At 36.3% G+C, this 17,500-nt stretch overlaps 2 protein-coding genes across 5 annotated transcripts in view; one reads left to right on the forward strand and one right to left on the reverse strand.

Moving 5' to 3' along the window:
- unc5cb (unc-5 netrin receptor Cb) overlaps positions 1-8,380 on the forward strand; it is a 185,171-nt gene extending 176,791 nt beyond the window's left edge. The window contains exons 15-17 of the mRNA XM_079600070.1: positions 1,922-2,086; positions 4,621-4,799; positions 7,271-8,380. Of these exons, the coding sequence (XP_079456196.1) occupies positions 1,922-2,086; positions 4,621-4,799; positions 7,271-7,424 (498 nt within the window). The 3' untranslated portion in view covers positions 7,425-8,380. The remainder of the gene's footprint in view (positions 1-1,921; positions 2,087-4,620; positions 4,800-7,270) is intronic.
- Positions 8,381-15,755: 7,375 nt separating this feature from the next.
- The window catches only part of bmpr1bb (bone morphogenetic protein receptor, type IBb), a 124,781-nt gene continuing 123,036 nt past the window's right edge, over positions 15,756-17,500 (reverse strand). For all 4 annotated transcript variants that reach the window (XM_079599376.1, XM_079599377.1, XM_079599379.1 and 1 more), the window contains one exon: positions 15,756-16,412. In XM_079599376.1, the coding sequence (XP_079455502.1) occupies positions 16,287-16,412 (126 nt within the window). In that variant the 3' untranslated portion in view covers positions 15,756-16,286. The remainder of the gene's footprint in view (positions 16,413-17,500) is intronic.

Genomic DNA, 17,500 nt, shown 5'->3' on the forward strand with positions numbered 1-17,500 from the left:
TCGATTGAGTCAACGACTCACTGATCCGGTCAAAATGAGCCATGAATTTCCTGAGCTAGATGGCGTGAAAATTACTAATGAATTTTCAAATGATATAAAACTAGTATGTTTGCATAACGTTACTCTTAAAGGGCCCCTAATATGGATTTTTGAAAATGAACTTTCATGTAGTGTGTAACATCCTGCAAAGTCTTAAATCTGAAAGTGCACTGTATATAAAGTTATTGTCTTTCAAAAGTAAGAGTCTCCTCTGAGTCAATGAAATGAATTGTTTGTCAAGCGAGTCATAAGCCGTTTCGTTGTGATGTCAAGATGTAACATTAGACACCAGGGCAACTCGAACCGGCGGCTGATTCCTGTGGACACTGGACATGCATGTCGAGGAGATGCTGTGCTCTACAATGTGACGATAGACAGTTTTTTCCACTGCCCAAGGACGAGCATGTGAAGAATCAGTGGTTAAAATGAATCTGTACCATGATACTACAGCAGTATAATCCTAAACTATTCCTGTTATCCTTATTTTACTGACGACTGCTTCTCAAATCTCCGAGTTCAATGCAGGACCGCAAACCGCTTGCTCTTGAAAGACGGTGTTCAAAACACTAGTTTTGAGTTTTACATTGTGTAGGTCTCCTGCTAACTGGCTAACTCATGTCTTGTCTTCCTGAAATACTTCTGCTGATCAGCTGTGGCCACTATTACATAAAACTGTCTATTAGTGCAGAGTGTGTGTCGTTCTCACTACTTTGAGGAAAGATGAAGCATGGAGCAAGATTTGTTTTACCGATGTTTGTTACATCAGTCATTCACGCTAGAGCTCGGCTAATGTATACATACACTGTTATTGATACAGTGTTCACCGCAATATATTAGAAAAATACTTGATAAATAAATTAGTACAAGTAAAATAATGGGTTGATGGACATGCACTTGTTAATGCTGAGGGTGAGGAATTACAACATCTCATAATGTTCCTCAAACTGAGTAGCGTATCACTGAGACGTCCTGGCGATGAAGGTTCGGGTTAAATAACTAGTTCTTCTAGCGTTTCATCATCGCACTCGCGCTCACATTGATATGGTCAAATTGACGTCATTGTTTGCATTGTTTGTGAGCTGACGTTGTCATGGCAATGGGAGTTTTTGTTTTTGACGCGTGCTGTACGCGGTAAACCAATCACAGCAGACTGAGCCGTCTGGCCAATCAGAGCAGAGTAGCTCGCGGAAAGGAGGGATTTAGAAATATTGATTCATTTGGCGAGTCGTTTGAGAATCATTGAAAATGTGGTGATGTGCAAATGTATATTATGAGAAAATGAAACCGTTTTTTGACCTTTTATGCATGTAAACCTGTTGTAGAGACTCCAAAACAACATTAGGACTCTTTAAAATAGCATAATAGGGGCCCTTTAAAATGGTAATGAATTTAGCTACATATTTACACAAATACATTTTTCTCCATTTTTAAAATACTATATTATTTCACTTGTTTACTTTGCACACTTGAATCAACAGTACTTTTGTATTTTTACTCTAGTAAACCAGAAAATTAATACTTTTACTGTTTAAAGGATTTGTTTAGACAGCAAAATTATTAAAAACAAGTAAAATGTATTAAAAAATACATAAAACGAAATAAGTTTGTTTTTTTGTGTCTATATATTTTTTAAGTTTATAAGTTATAAGTAAAAAATAATATGTAAACAGAACTATATATGAAAAACTAGTTTACAGTGATAGTAAAATATTACTGTTGTGGGGTGAGGGGGACTACATACACACGTTTATAATGTTTGTTTTTCCCCCTCAACAATGCCACTTTGATCCACCATGTGATGTTCTGATCTTGAAACTGGTGTTTTTGGTCAGTATTAACACGTGTGTGTGTGTGTGTGTGTGTGTGTGTGTGTGTGTGTCAGGAGCTCTCCTTCCAGCAGGTGTGGAGTGGGTCTCAGCGTAACCTGCACTGCGGCTTCACCCTGGAGCGCTTCAGCTCCTGCACGCTCTCGCTCTCCTGTAAGCTGTGTGTGAGACAGGTGGAGGGAGAAGGACAGATCTTCCAGCTCAACACCACCCTGGCCGAGGTCAGCGACGCAACACACACTCTACAGCTGACACACTAAAACACACAATTTGATTTGATTGACAGGCGTTTTGACCAATCATAATCCGCCATTTTGTCCGACAAAGCAGTCAGGAGTTAGTAGATTACTGTTGGAGGATTTGAGCTTAAAAAGCGGAGTGTACTGACGTCTTCCTGCGGTTAAAACAACATTCCTTCTGATGTTCATTCATGTTTATTTGATGCTATAAATCAGGGGTTCTCAAAGTTTTGATAGGTGAGGGCCAATTTAGGAACCCAACATTGAACTGAGGGCCGCCAAAGGGGCGGGGGAGAAAAAGAAAAAAAAACTGAAGAGAAAATCCCATTTGAAATAATTTTAATGACCAGGTTGCATCTCTACAGTTTAAATTTACTGCAATAAACACATTTTAATTTATAACTGAGGCTAAACCTGGCAAAACTTGTGAAAATCTTGAGAAAAATTGCAATTCAAACAAAATCCCTAGTGTTCTCTACCCTCAACAGACAAATTTTGGATATAACAGTCCTGTGTGCAGTCCATTTCAAGTACGAGAGAGAGAGAGAGAGAGAGAGAGAGAGAGCGCAGAGAGAGAGAGAGCGCAGAGAGAGAACAGAGAGAGAGAGAGAGAAAACAGAGAGACAGACAGAGAGAGAAAGAAACTTTTAAAATAGAAGCTTACCAAACAAGTCATCATCATCATGCATCATCATATCATTGCCTGTCATGGTGCGTTCACACCGGACGCGAATAGCGCGTCAGGCGCGAGTCATTTCAATGTTAAGTCAATGCAAAGACGCGTTATGCGCGTGTAACGCGTCTTTGCATTGACTTAACATTGAAATGACTCGCGCCTGACGCGCTATTCGCGTCCGGTGTGAACGCACCATGACAGATTTGCGCAAATGTTTTGCCTTATTATTAGCCTATCTATCTATTTTAATCCGTAATTGAAAAATGAACGGTTGTTGTCTTTTTGAAACGAAACACTTCTCAAAACGTCTTTTTGAACACCAAAATTTTAATTTGAAACACCAACTGCTGCGCAAAAAAAGTAAATATCGACGAATTTTCAGATTTTTGTTTATGACTTTTTGACACTTTTTTAAGCATTGTTGTATTTTATTTGACAAAAGCACAACGTTTTATTGTTATTATGAGTTCACATAAATAAAAGTAGTTGCGAATAATGTATTATTATTTTATGTATGATCAGAAATTAGATAAAAAATTTAAGGTAATGGAAACGAGGCTATTAATAAGCTTGTCATTAAATCACACTGAATATTGATTACTTGGTCAACATACCCTTTTAAATTGCAATGGGATTTGAATTGCAATGGGATTTGTGGTGCTGTTTTCGGTTGGCCACGATTCCTCTGATGTTCCTCTGTTGCAATTACCTTCTTGCAGATCAGGCAAACGACTTTATCCGACCCGTGAGGTTTGACAAAGTAATCGTTTGTCCATTTATCTTGAAACTGCCTTTTCTCCTCGCTAACATGACGTTTTTTTCTCAAAGGGCCAGGCTCCCGCCCTGGCTCTCGCTCCATCATATCCATCTAACGTTACAGACAACCGTTCCGTTGATGCCTTCTGGGAGTGAGAGGTCAAGTGTGATCGGTCGTAATTACCGCTTATGCCTATAGATGCCGCTAAACGAAAAAATATTTTTTCAAAGCAATGTACAGTTTTAACAGTTTTACAAATGTTATCAGATGTTATCGCGGGCCGCACTTTGAGAACCAATGCTATAAATGAACTAGAAGAGCTGATCGGTTCACGAGCGGCTTTAACTGAGGCGACACATTAAAGAGCCACAAAACACTATTTATTGTTTACATTTCTTTTAAAAAAAAAATGACCAAATTTAATAGTTGAGACTGTTTAATATCTAAAGTAAGCTGGTCTGTGTCTGATAGTGTGTTTTCAGTGTCCTCTCTGCTCCACGGTGTGAGAGCAGCGTGGCTTGTTGGACATAGCAACAGTAACTAACTAAGGACGTAATCAGCAGCAACTATTTCTGGGATATGTTGCTTCATCTTTATTTAGTCTATGCTGTGAACAGACATGGACCAGTATTTGGTCACGCTAGCATTACATCACGATATTACTGGAGGACACTGTGTTTTCAAATAATAACTATTACATTTATTTAGCCTTTAAAACTTAATTTTGTTGAAGCCAAACTGTATATTTGTGGTACCATGTAACACTGACACTGTAAAAAAAAAGTGTTACCCAAAATATATATGACTCTTATTATAATTTAAAAACAGTAAATTATGCATAAATACATGCAACCTGAGTAATACATTACTCAGGTTGCATGTATTTATGCATAATTTACTGTGTAATCATATTTTGAACATAAAGCTATAAATAAGTTCTGGGTTCAACAAAACTTTGTCTTAAATGCTATTTATTATGAGTATTAATTACAATTTCTAATAAAAAAAATATCTGAAAGCTTTTGTCAGAGGAGGAAGTGGGTTGTGACTGAATCTGATGTGTGTGTGTGTGTGTGTGTGCAGGACTCTCAGTGCATCGACACGTCTCTGCTGGATCCGGCCAGTAACATCACGGCACTGGTGGGTCCGAACGCCTTCAGGATTCCACTGTCGATCCGGCAGAAGCTGTGTGGGAGTCTGGACGCTCCTCAGACCCGAGGCAACGACTGGAGGATGCTGGCGCACAAACTACACCTGGACAGGTCAGGCCACTGGAGAAACACATTATACATGTCACCCTGGACCACAAAACCAGTCACATGGGGCAACTAATTGAGATTTATACATCATCTGAATAAATAAGCTTCTCATTGATGTGTGGTGTGTTAGGATAGGACAATATTTGGTCGAGACACAACTATTGAAAATCTGGAATCTGAGGAGCAAAAAAATGTAAACATTGAGAAAATCTCTTTTATATATTTACGGTAGGACATTTACTAAATATCTTCATGGAACATGATCTTAATATCCTCATGATTTTTGGCATAACAGAAAAATGGATAATTTTGACCCGTACAATGTATAGTTAACTCCAGACTGGTTTTGTGATCCAGGATCATACATTCATATATATATATATATTCTCTGCGCACATACTACACCTGGACAGGACAGTCACATGACTACTGCACTTCCACTGAAAAATATATCACATATATAATTTATCTGATATGAGCTCATATTACAATAAGGTAGACTTTAAATGTTAATTTAAAGCGAGACACGGCAGGCAAAAATTTTGTTTTTTTTCCACTGGTCAATTTTGAGATTTTGGGATATTTGTCTTCAAATATCGCAAAATATTTGGGATAACACGTCTACTTTCAGACTTGTGGTGAAAAAAAGTCAGAAATACACATTTAGTTTTTTATTTTACTACACCCCATCATCACACACTTTCTCGTGTACAATGCTGTCGGCTCCAAACATGGTCATTTTTCTTTTTATCAGCAACCAATCGTGAAAGTTAAAGGGGGATTTAACACAAAATGCCAAGTCTGAAATCTCCACTTCAGTCGCACCGATATACACCAAACTTTCCAGTCTTGCACCTAGTTATATTATGAAGTAGTGCTGTGTTGAAAAAATCGATTCACCAATTCTAAATCGATTTTCATATTAATTTCTAAAGATCGATCCGTAACTCAGAGGATCGATTTAATAACAGGCCTACATTTTCCCCATAAACACACTGAGACACGGCGACCGGCGGCGCTGCTAATGCGGTTTCTCTGAATCCACTTGTTGACAAGAAAGGAGGAATGAATCGTTCACATAGCGCGTTTTTTGCGCGTGCAAATTCGTTTTCTAGGCGCGCCTCTGTTCATGGTTGCATAGCAACGGCAGACGCAAAGGGAAAGCACGCGCTTGTTGAGAGGAGAAAGCGGTGCAAACTCGTGCAAACTGCGCTCTCCATGATGACGAGGAAGTATCATCAAATAATTAATTGATTTATAGCCCTTGCATTAGCTTTACTACTAGATATATTCATTGAGATGAGAAATAAAAAGCCGCCCTGTACAGCCATCAGCTGTTCGGCCGAGCTTTCCATGTTGTTACGGAAAGACCGCTGGTTTTTGTCACATGACCTGTTGAGATGCATTGAAGTGCTTCTCACTGAATTTGCACGCGCATAAAACGCGATATGTGAACGGCCCCTAAAGTGGTAAATAGTTTAAAAGGCCTTTTAAATATGAACGCAGTTTTGGATTAAATAAAAGGACAGTCAATTAAGTCAAATAAAACGTTTTATCTCCTGTTTAGTTGGTAACACTACATTAAGACACCATTCATTAACATTAATGCCTTATCTAACATCAATACATTGAGTGAACAATACATTTTTACAACATTAATGTATGTTTGTGAATGTTATTTAATACAAACACTTGATTGTTCATAAACAGTTAAAACTTTTGATTTTAAAAATATAAGATCGGATCAGATCGGATCGAATCGAATCGAATAATGATAATCGATTCAAGATCTTGAGAATCGGAATCGAATCGATTCTTGAAATTTGAATCGATACCCAGCACTATTATGAAGACATTTACAGAGGATTTATTATTCCTAGCCTGATTTATAACATTTTATTCCAATATCCATAAATAAATAAAATTCCCATCAGATGTGAACAGAAAATCATTTTGAATCTGGCTTTATCCAATACTTAGATTTAATTTTTTCTAGAAATAAAGGTGACTTGAGTTTTATATAATGAACACTAGGTGGTGCTCTAGTCACATGTTTCCCAACCAGAGACAACGCTCATTACGCTCCAGCTTGACTTCTGTCTTTATAAACTCCACTCATGACCCACAATTCATTGGAATGTTTATTGTGAATTATCTGTTGCTATGACCGCTATTCCATGCATCACTAATAAAAATGACATATATTTTAATTTCAGTTGTTGATTTTATTCAATTTCAGTTGTTTTGATTTCTGCTTAAGTTTTTTTTTTTTTTTCATATTCTATTTGTTTGTTAATTTATTTAAGGTTATTAATAGCTTTAATGTAGTTTTTCTTTTTCTTTTTTTTCAGCCTAAATGAAATGTTAACTTTTTGTTCAAACTTTAGAGCACATTTACAGTTTCTCACGGTGTAATAATGTTCATTAACAAACACAAATCAATCTTCCTCCTACTGGTGTGTGTGTGTGTTCAGGTATCTGAACTACTTCGCCACCAAGTCGAGTCCGACCGGCGTGATCCTGGACCTGTGGGAAGCTCAACACTTTCCCGACGGGAACCTGAACCGCCTGGCCGCCGTTCTGGAGGAGATGGGCCGCCACGAGAACATCATGGCAACCGAGCACTGACATCACCGTGACGACGGCAGACCTGCTCCAAAACACGTTCAATCCGCAAAAACAAGATGACATCCCGAGGGAAGAGTCTGTACGATTCCTGGTACAGTTTGCTTTTCTATTCGTCGAATCAGTTTCTTAGGAAACGCGACTTCTGCTGTCCAAATACTGGACCTCGGCCCTCCCCGACTCGTCACATGACCAGGGAGCGGCTCGCAGGCGATTAAAACACGCGTGTTGGAAAATGCCTTTATTTATACGTTAATTTCCTTTCATATGTTTTGTTTTTGGTCTCATTGCGCCATCCAGTGGACAGAGCCTGTAACGACACGTCCAGCCTCCTGTGTATATACAGCAAACTGTAAAGTTTAACAGTGTTACTATGATTATTACTTTTCATTTGATTATTAATTGCGTTTTGTTGCATAGTGATCTGTATGTAATCGAAATTTAGAAGAGAAAGACAAACTTAGGGACTAAACTCTTTCAACTGTGCCGTTCAGTCCTGGATGTTCAACACCTTTCAGGAACACACACACACACACACACACGTCGTCACTCATACCTTCATCACGGCATGTGAATCGCTGCGACTTTAACGGATCAGAGGACGTTCACTGATGGATGCATGCAGTCGAAATAACTGTACAAACTAAACTAATAGCCATTGAGTGTTTGTGTTTCCAGCGTCCACCTTCAGTTGTCCACATTTATAAAGCTGTCTATGCAAATTCTGCATCCTTTATCAGACTAATTATACATGCTAGCAGTCGCTTTCCATAGTTATCAATCAATCATGCGATTATTATATTTATAGTGAGGATGTTACTTATTCTTTTATGGCACGTTCATGATGTACTTTGCGAAAGCTTGCATCTCCTCTGTGAAGTTTCTGTACAAAATGTAAGAAAGAATTTTTAAACAAGTAATAAATTATATTTATATGCAACACTGAATCCAGATGCGTCTTGCTTTTTTTGTGTGTGTTTTTGTGACGTTTTATAATTTATTTAGTGCTTTACAGGGGGAAAAGGTCAAGGGTCAGTATAAATCTTGATCTTTAAATGGGTTCATTTGTCACGATGTAAAAATGATACAGCAAGAAAACAATATCATGTAACGTCACATTTACCTCAGAACAACCACATTAGTGGAAATACCATCGTTAGTCAGCTAGAGAAATTAACTCTAGAGGAGCATTTTGCTAAATATATGCACCATATTACATTATAATTTTTACTGTTGTCAATATTTAATGCATGTTTTTATAAATCTGGCAAGTTTTTATGACAGCCATTATTTAAATGTTTATTTTTCATATTTTTAAATGTATATATAAATTTTTACCTTGTACAATATTATAGTAAGCTAATGAAGGCTATAGGCTACAACTAATGAACAGCATGAGTACGACAGGATCAGAAGATGCACACTATATCGGGAGACACATGGAGTGGGTCACATGATGTTTGAGTTGAGCTATTGAAGTCTTAGGCTACAACTGACTCCCATAGTTTACAGCATTAGTTAAGAGAGTTTTCCTTGAGAAAATTTGCCATGTATTGTTCCTGATATCCAAAATAATCAATATCGAATTGTGAAATTTGTGTCAATACCCAGCCCTAATGGACAGTGTTGTCATGGAAACATGGGATTCAGAGACGTCACAGGTTGTCATCTCAAAATGATGATAAGTGCGACATGATGTGAACGCAGCAAATGTTACTGGAGTTAATAAGACATAGTTGTAACTGAAGTCCAAGTTGGGAAAAGGCGCACGTTCAGATTTTTAGAATGCATTTTAAGAAAACTTATTAGGGATGGACAGATAACTGATTATATTGATTGATAAATCCAAATTGATCAATGTTGAGCGCCTGATTACAAAAACTAAAGTCTCACCATTAAACAAAAACATGTACCGTAGCCTACAGTGAACCGTGTTAGATTCCCTACATTCTAAAATTCATTTTACACTTCTATATAGGGCTGTGAATGTGAACGATTAATCGAATCCAAAATAAAAGTTTGTGTTTACATAATATATGTGTGTGTATTGTGTATAATTATTTTGTATATATAAATACACACACATGCATGTATGTATTTGATAAATATTTGCATTTATATACTTGCATATATATTTTTATATGATTTATATTATACATAAATAGAACTATTTTATATATAAATAACACATTTTTCTTAAATACATACATGCATGTGTGTGTATTTATATATACAAAATAATTATACACAATACACACACATATATTATGTAAACACAAACTTTTATTTTGGATTCGATTAATTGTTTACAGCCCTACTTCTATGGCCAACTTTCTTTATAAAAAATAAAAAAAAACACTTCACATGTTGTTAACATTATTTAAAAGAATGCATTGAACGAGGAGAAGTGACCCATACACTGGGCAATCATTGGAGAACTACTTCTCTCCTAAACATAATCACAAAGTTCTGGCAGCCGTGTATGCTAGTCCTCCTACAATGTGTTTAGAGGAAGTTATCTCAGAAACGCAGTCAAGTTTTATGAAAAAACAGCATATTTCTAATAATATTCGCCTTATTTTTTATTTACTAGATTATTCTGATTTGATTAGTAATGACACCCTTGTTCTTTTCTTAGATTTCTTTAAAGCTTTCGACTCAGTCGAACATAACTTTATTTTTAGAGCTTTAGATAAATTTGAGTTTGGCCATCATTTTATTGGTGTTGTTAAAACATTATGTGTGACCCTGGACCACAAAACCAGTCACATGGGTCAATTTTTTGAAATTGAGATGTATAAATAATCTCTCCATAGATGTGTGGTTTGTTAGGACAGGACAATATTTGGTCGAGACACAACTATTGAAAATCTGGAATCTGAGGAGCAAAAAAAATGTAAACATTGAGAAAATCTCCTTTAAAGTTGTGCATTTATGTTCACGATTGTGCTGCATTCACTCACAAAAATACATGTTTTATATATTTACGGTAGGACATTTACTAAATATCTTCATGGAACATGATCTTAATATTCTCATGATTTTTGGCATAAAAGAAAAATGGATAATTTTAACCCATACAGTGTATAGACGTGGCTTTTAATGATGAGACTTTTGTAATCAGGCTCTCAAAAATTATATAAAAATTAGAATTTAGATTCATCGGCCATAATCATGTCAGTGCATCCCCTTACTTAACATGAACTAACAATGAGTGAACAATAAATCTACAGCATTTATTAATCTTAGATCATCTCAACATTTAAGACATGTTATCTGTTTAACATTAGTTAATGAACTAATATGAACACAAATGTTTTATTAACTAACAGTCACAAAGGTTATTGCTCTCTGTTCATGCTTTAACAAATGAGACCTTTTTGTAATTCACCAACAAAACAAATTGTCTAAAAATAAATAAATAAATAAAATACCTAAATAATGCCATTGGACAACATTACTTAGGCTACATATGGGCGATTCCACAGTTTCTGTCCACAAGCGGTGTAATGAACAATATAGATTGAATAATACCCAGTTGTTGTATTTTTTTTCTTTTTAGTTCACTATTTTGTTAAAGATAGATGTAAGAAATAATAAAGTTGCTTTTATCCCACTAAGTCTTGGCATTATCGTGTAATGAGACTATTTTATTTCCGTCCCCAAAAATTGTGGATGTCAGGGTGGGACATTCAGTGCATCTGGATTTTTCCTAAGTCATTTCTTTCATTTCCTTTAATAAAAACCTGAATTTTGGCGCATAACATTTATTTTGGTGCATCTTCTACAAAATACTACTATTAACACTGAAAGTATAATTCCCTTAATCCACCACGATGCAATGGAAACATACTAACGTTCGTTACACTTTCTGTCCAAGCAGTTACGCACGTTAAACTATGATTCTAAAGGAAGCAGATCAATCATTTTTCCATGTAATTATATCAGTAGCAAAACGATAAAAACATCTTGTGTGGGTCAAATTCTCATATGCGTTGCTACATGATAAATTGTTAATAAATCAGGATAAAACAGGGGCCGAGATTTTCTGTCAAAAAATCATAACGCTCGTACATTTTATTCTGCCGCTGAATTTCCATCTCCTAATGTCTCAACGGTTCTCATGTCAGAAATAAGATTGTCTAGGTCACGGTCGCTCTGCGTGAGAGGAAGAGTTAACAGGATTTCACGGATTTCGATGAATGTGGGTAAGATTGTGGATTCTGTCCAAAAAGTTACGAACGTTAAAATGATACGAACGTGGTAGACTTTGGTGAAGTAAACATTAAATAGGATCATTGTGGTGAGAAAGGATATAAGAGTGTGCACGTCGGATGATTGCGAGTGGTTTCGGACCGAAAGCGGAGTTGTTCATCGTGAACGCATGCATGAATGCTGGTTTTATACATTGACAGATTCTGCACATCTTGTTCGTAAATTTGACGGAAATCTGTCCGACTTCAAACGTTGTTTTCTGCGTATTTTTGACTCAATAAGCTGTTAATGAAAGTCAACATCGTCAATTACATTTTTCTTTTTTGATGATTTTTTTTTTCTTCTGTCCAATGTTCGTAAGAATATAGCTTAAGCTGTCGAAGTTATTAACATTTTAATAGTGCGTTAACACAATCTCACTTATGCCATTAGAATAAACTGTCGGCGTCAATCGCACAGGTTTTTAGACAACAGTGAACTGGGCATGTTAAGGAACACACGCAGATTTTCTTTTGTTTTGAATTGTTCTGTTTAAAAGTATGATTTCTAGGGGTGGTTAATCTGTCTGATTTCCCGATTCGATTCGATTACGATTATTGAAGTCCCGATTCGATTACAGTCGATTTTCGATTATTAACGATTCTCGATTATTGATTTTCCATTTCACAACAGTAAATTCACTACAGTAAAAATCACAACAATAACAAATTATAACAAACTTCAACATATTCTGAATCTCTATTAACATAAAATACGGATGTCCACGCATCACATGTTACAGCGATCCTACCCGCTTTCTTCAGTGGTTCCATGACTTCGGTTTTGGTCTTGTTGTAGAGTGTGGGGATCGCTGTGTCTGTAAAATATCTCCGAGATGGGACGTTGTATCTCGGCTCCAAAGTGTGCAACATAGCGCGAAAGCCCTGGTTCTCAACGACTGGATGCAAATCCTTGGCAATAAAAGTTGCGATTGATTGTGTAATGCGCTTTGCCCTTTCCGAGCCGGGTGGAAGCTTTGACAATATTGTTTCCACGCTTCAGAGTTCCGTCTTTTGCGTTCCGTCAATATTACGTTATTATCGATTTTCAAAAAATCTTCCTTTTTTTTTTTGAAAATCGATTTTTGGCATTTGTGAATCGATTCAGAATCGTCCACGTCCGCATCGCGATGCATCTAAGAATCGATTTTTTTCCCCCACCCCTAATGATTTCAAGCGTTCTTCTGTAGATAATAGATTTCTCAGTTCTGTGAGGCATGCTGAGTTTCAGTGTCATTTATGAGACGCGCTCCAGTTCAAGCGCCGGCGCCTCCGTGATTATCATCTGCTATATTCAGTGCTTTAAGTGAGCCGGTACGCGCCGGGCTACTTAAAGCACTGGCTATATTTACTTATTATTTATTAAATCCACGCAATTGGTTGATGAAACATTGATTAAAATTAACATACAATTAATACAAAACGAAATTCACTTTAAAGAAATTGTGATTTTTGTTTGAGGTCTCTGTGAAAGTTTATCCTTACATTTATCTGCCTCAACAGCCTTCCATTTACTTCTGTAGTAAATTAATTGTCCTTTAGTTAAAAATATTCAGGGTTACTTTGCATAAAGAGTTATTGGTGCTCTATTCAGCAGAATTACTATTTGTTTCCGTCCACGTTACACACGTTATACCTTTGCACACTTGTAGGTGTTCCTTTGTCTTCTACATTTGGCAAACAAATTTGAAAAATGTACCAGTGGTATTTGTTAGTAATTTTGCTGGCTTTCAGTTTATGAACACCAGACTCAAAAATGCACCTTTAAGTTTATAGAACAGATAATATTAGATGGCCACCCTGCCTGCATGGAAGTCATTTTACAAGTTTTGTAAACCATACACAACGCATGACTCAAAATTACACCAAATTAGGAACAAAGCAAAACATGAACTGGGATTCAACCAGAATTGTATTAAACTGAATTAGATTAAGTACTTTCTGCTTGAACTTGCACTGTTTTTCCGTCCATGTTACATACGTAAAATTTTACATCAACTCAACTTTGATCAAAGTTTACCATTGCCAGATTTATCCTGCCTTTCACACAGCTGTACCCCAGGATTTCTCAGGATGTTAACCTGAAGACAATGGCTTTCTCCATGAAGATTGATTTTGCAGGCTGTTGTCCTTGCAGTGAGGCCTAAACTGTGGAATCGCCCATATAGCCAACAAAACAAAATGCACAGACAATAAAGAAATTATTTTAATCAAAGTTTCAAATCATATTGTTGATGAAAATACGAGAACGCTCATAATTAATAATAACAATACGTTATTAATTAATAAACATGTTTTAGATTTTTTTTTTTTTTTTTTACAGATTTTAATATTACAGTAATAATAATACTTTCAAATGACATCATTACTGTTTGAGCGTTTTTTTATCACCACTTATGTGTTAAGTTTCATAAACGAGCAATATTTTAAGCCAAGCGCTGAGAAAATTATGTTTTTGTCAAAGATCAGATTCAGAGCGATGATTGAAACACAGACGGAGGATCGAGTCCATCAACACCTCAGGGCTTCAGTTCTAAAGCTCGTCCTGGGGGACATTTCATTTCAGAACATCAGCGGTTTTGATTTATATGCGGTTTAAAGGAGAACTCCGGTCAATTTTAACATTGAGCTCAGTTTTTAGTAAATTTGGAGTGCTGTCAATATAGAGAACAACGACAAAAATCGGTGTTGCCTACACCGTGTTATCCTCTTTTTAAAATTTACACCCTATTGACTTGAATGGGGTCTAATTTTAAACCTGCTTTTATTTCTCTTATCATCCTTGATGTGCCATACAAGTGCCCAGCCATGTTGAGTGATTCCTTCAGAGTGAACACGAGTGAATCTGACTGCAGGAGATGTGAAAGATATTAATAAAAATTATGTTATATCAGCCAGCGCACATACCTGTTTTTACTTCCTGTTTTCGGTCGAAGTCCAAAGTAGTCGATTGTATTACTAATTCTGTACCTGAAAATCTAGTTTAGACCTACATGAAAAACCTGTAACGAATTTGTATTTTATTACTGACAGTCTTTTAAAAAAAATAGTAAAAATAAAAGAGTTAGGCTGGTAGTTTTATGAGACATACCCTTATTTATTAAAGTTACATGGATCAAAAAAAACCACAACAAAAAATAACTAGGCCTATTTAATGTATTACTCTTTTGTGGTCGGTACAGTGAAAATCTTGGCAGGGCAAGTAAAAATTTTAATACGTTTTTTTTTGTGTGTGTTGAGCCCTGCACCGACATTAAATAATCAAATGTAAAATAAGTCTTCTCTGTATAAATATAATACAACTGATATAATTAATACAATTTATCTTTGTTAAAGCTACAGATGTGACTTTCTCCTTTGTTGTTTGATTAACATTGGTGACTGGTTCATTACTCTGCTGTCACTTTAAGACGAAATGCACGGATCCAATATAATGATAAGCATGTTATCTTAATGGTTTAAATTACAACACATAACCGAGGATACTCAACGAGACGGGCGTTTAGACTTCATTTTACAAGCACGTGTCAGTTTAATCACTGAAGGAAGAGAAAAGAACTGAATGCGCTTGAGAAAAGCTAACGTACATTAGCATGTTAATTTCACTGAGACACGAGGTACAACGATAACTACTCAACAAAGATTCATATAAACCCATCCAACGCATTGTACATTTGTTGATACCACCAACAAACGTTTAGATTTCAAGAACTCATATTAAACACTTTTATCCCATGTTTAAACACAATAAACAGTTGTGAGGAGAAGCGCGCGCTTACCTTACTTGGTGTCGGCCATTTTCTGGTGAACTACGGTGCGCGAACATGGACAAAATAACATCTAGATATAACGTCTGCAAAACACGATCCACTAGGAGGCACTAAAACTCAATTTGATTTAGTTTAACCTCTAATTTCGTGTAATTTACCACCATGAATATCGTTAGAATTAACATTATTTTTAACTCTTGAAATCCAAGTCGAGTGAATTTATCAGTTGTGTTATTATGTGTAATGTTGTAAAAATCTACATTGTTACTAGAGTTTAAGAAATAATTCTGCATCAGAAAAAAAAAAAAATTATATCAGATTTGAATTCACTTTATTAAAGGAGGGGAATGTTAAACACATACATTTATTTTTCACTCCATTTACACAGAACTATCAAATATTAAACTTTTACATGTGTGTTAAATAAGGCACAAGTCAACATAAAAACAAAACATCCTGTACAAACGTTCACGTGATGCAAGAAAACATTTTTCCGTAACTCATGACATTCAATATTTACATTCATATTTTACAAGGACGTAATTGAGCGATGAAAGGACTGGACGGTAAACCCTGGCGCTGCGCTTGTCTTCTGGAGAATATGATGGAAGAGTTTCATGTTCAGGGGGAAAGTATGAAAATGCATTTTGACGGAATCATTTGTTTTGTTTTGCTGTCATAAAAAAGCCTTCATGAATATTTAAAGACTGAGTTACAGATGTAGTGTGTGTCTGGTTGCTTGTGTTGGATGGTCAGTGAGTTTATCTGAAGGATTGTCCACTCGTCTGCGGGAGCTTTCACAGAAAGCAGGATAAATCCCCTCATCCAGCGTCTCCTCGGTGTCACAGTTTAATGTCCTGGGACTCGGACATCTTGGCGAGCGTCTTCTTCACACGCAGGGCGGTCAGACGGGACGCCGGATTGTGAGCCCAACACTCGGTCATCAGTTTACCCATCAGCCTCAGACACTGGACACACACACACACACACACACGGCCAGATTAGTGATACAGTGCTATATACAACAGAGTTTGTTTTGAAATTATCGAGGTATAATAAGAGTTCTTTCAAACTAAAATAGTCATTATGAAGGCCTATGTTTGTATTTTAGAGTTTTGTAGTTGGAAACTGTTGCTGATTGATTCCAGCAATTTTGCAGGAAAGTTAACCATTAAATGTAAATTGACTTTACTTTTTTTTTTTTTATTGGAATATTGCTATTTATTATAAACGATTTATCGGTGCACATCATTATTGTGTTAAATTCATGTTCCTGGTAATCTTGAATCAGAACAAGTTCCTCTTGCAGGATCTCTTCTCTTCTCTGATGATGTGGGCGGGGCAACCTGTCACTCACATGAGATCAGCCAATAGCAAACCTCAACCATCCAAGCCCCGCCCTACATTGTAATCAAACTTCAAGTAGTCAATTAAAAGTTTACTAAACCAAAAAAAAAAGGATAGGTTGAGTAAATATAATAAAACTTAAAAAGGACATTTGACATGAAAAATAGCTTGAAAACACTCATTTGGAATAGTCAAAGTCATCTTCATTTATACAGCGCTTTTAACACTGTAGATTGTTTTAAAGCTGCTTTACAGAGATAAACGTATAATTTAAGGTAACAGATTGTTTTGGCTTTATAGCGGTTCTTGAATAAAGATATTTTCCAGCTAAAGTTAGTTTTGATTGATTCACTTCCGTCGAAAGGATCATTAGTTATTAAATTAGAGGCCGCAAAGACGACACGTTCTCTCTACACAGACTTTACACTGAACCTGTGAGAAAAACTGATGGCGCTCACGTGCGCATCAAGAATTAATTCTATAGTTATGTGCGTTTGAATATATGTGCGCAGGTTTGTAATTCCCTACAAACTAAACCTAAATAAAATACTTGTCTTGCCTATACATTTTGATACAGAATTTTATTTTATCACTACGGGGTAGGTACGCAAACTGAATTTTCCCCACAGCGCTTTATCTGTAGAGCGGTAAAGGGATCCTCCATAGGGAGAGGCTAGTTGGCACTTCGCATAGGCTTAGAAAGGAGTTT

The sequence above is a fragment of the Phoxinus phoxinus genome (assembly GCF_949152265.1).
Source record: "Phoxinus phoxinus genome assembly, chromosome: 23".
Lineage (NCBI taxonomy): Eukaryota > Metazoa > Chordata > Actinopteri > Cypriniformes > Leuciscidae > Phoxinus > Phoxinus phoxinus.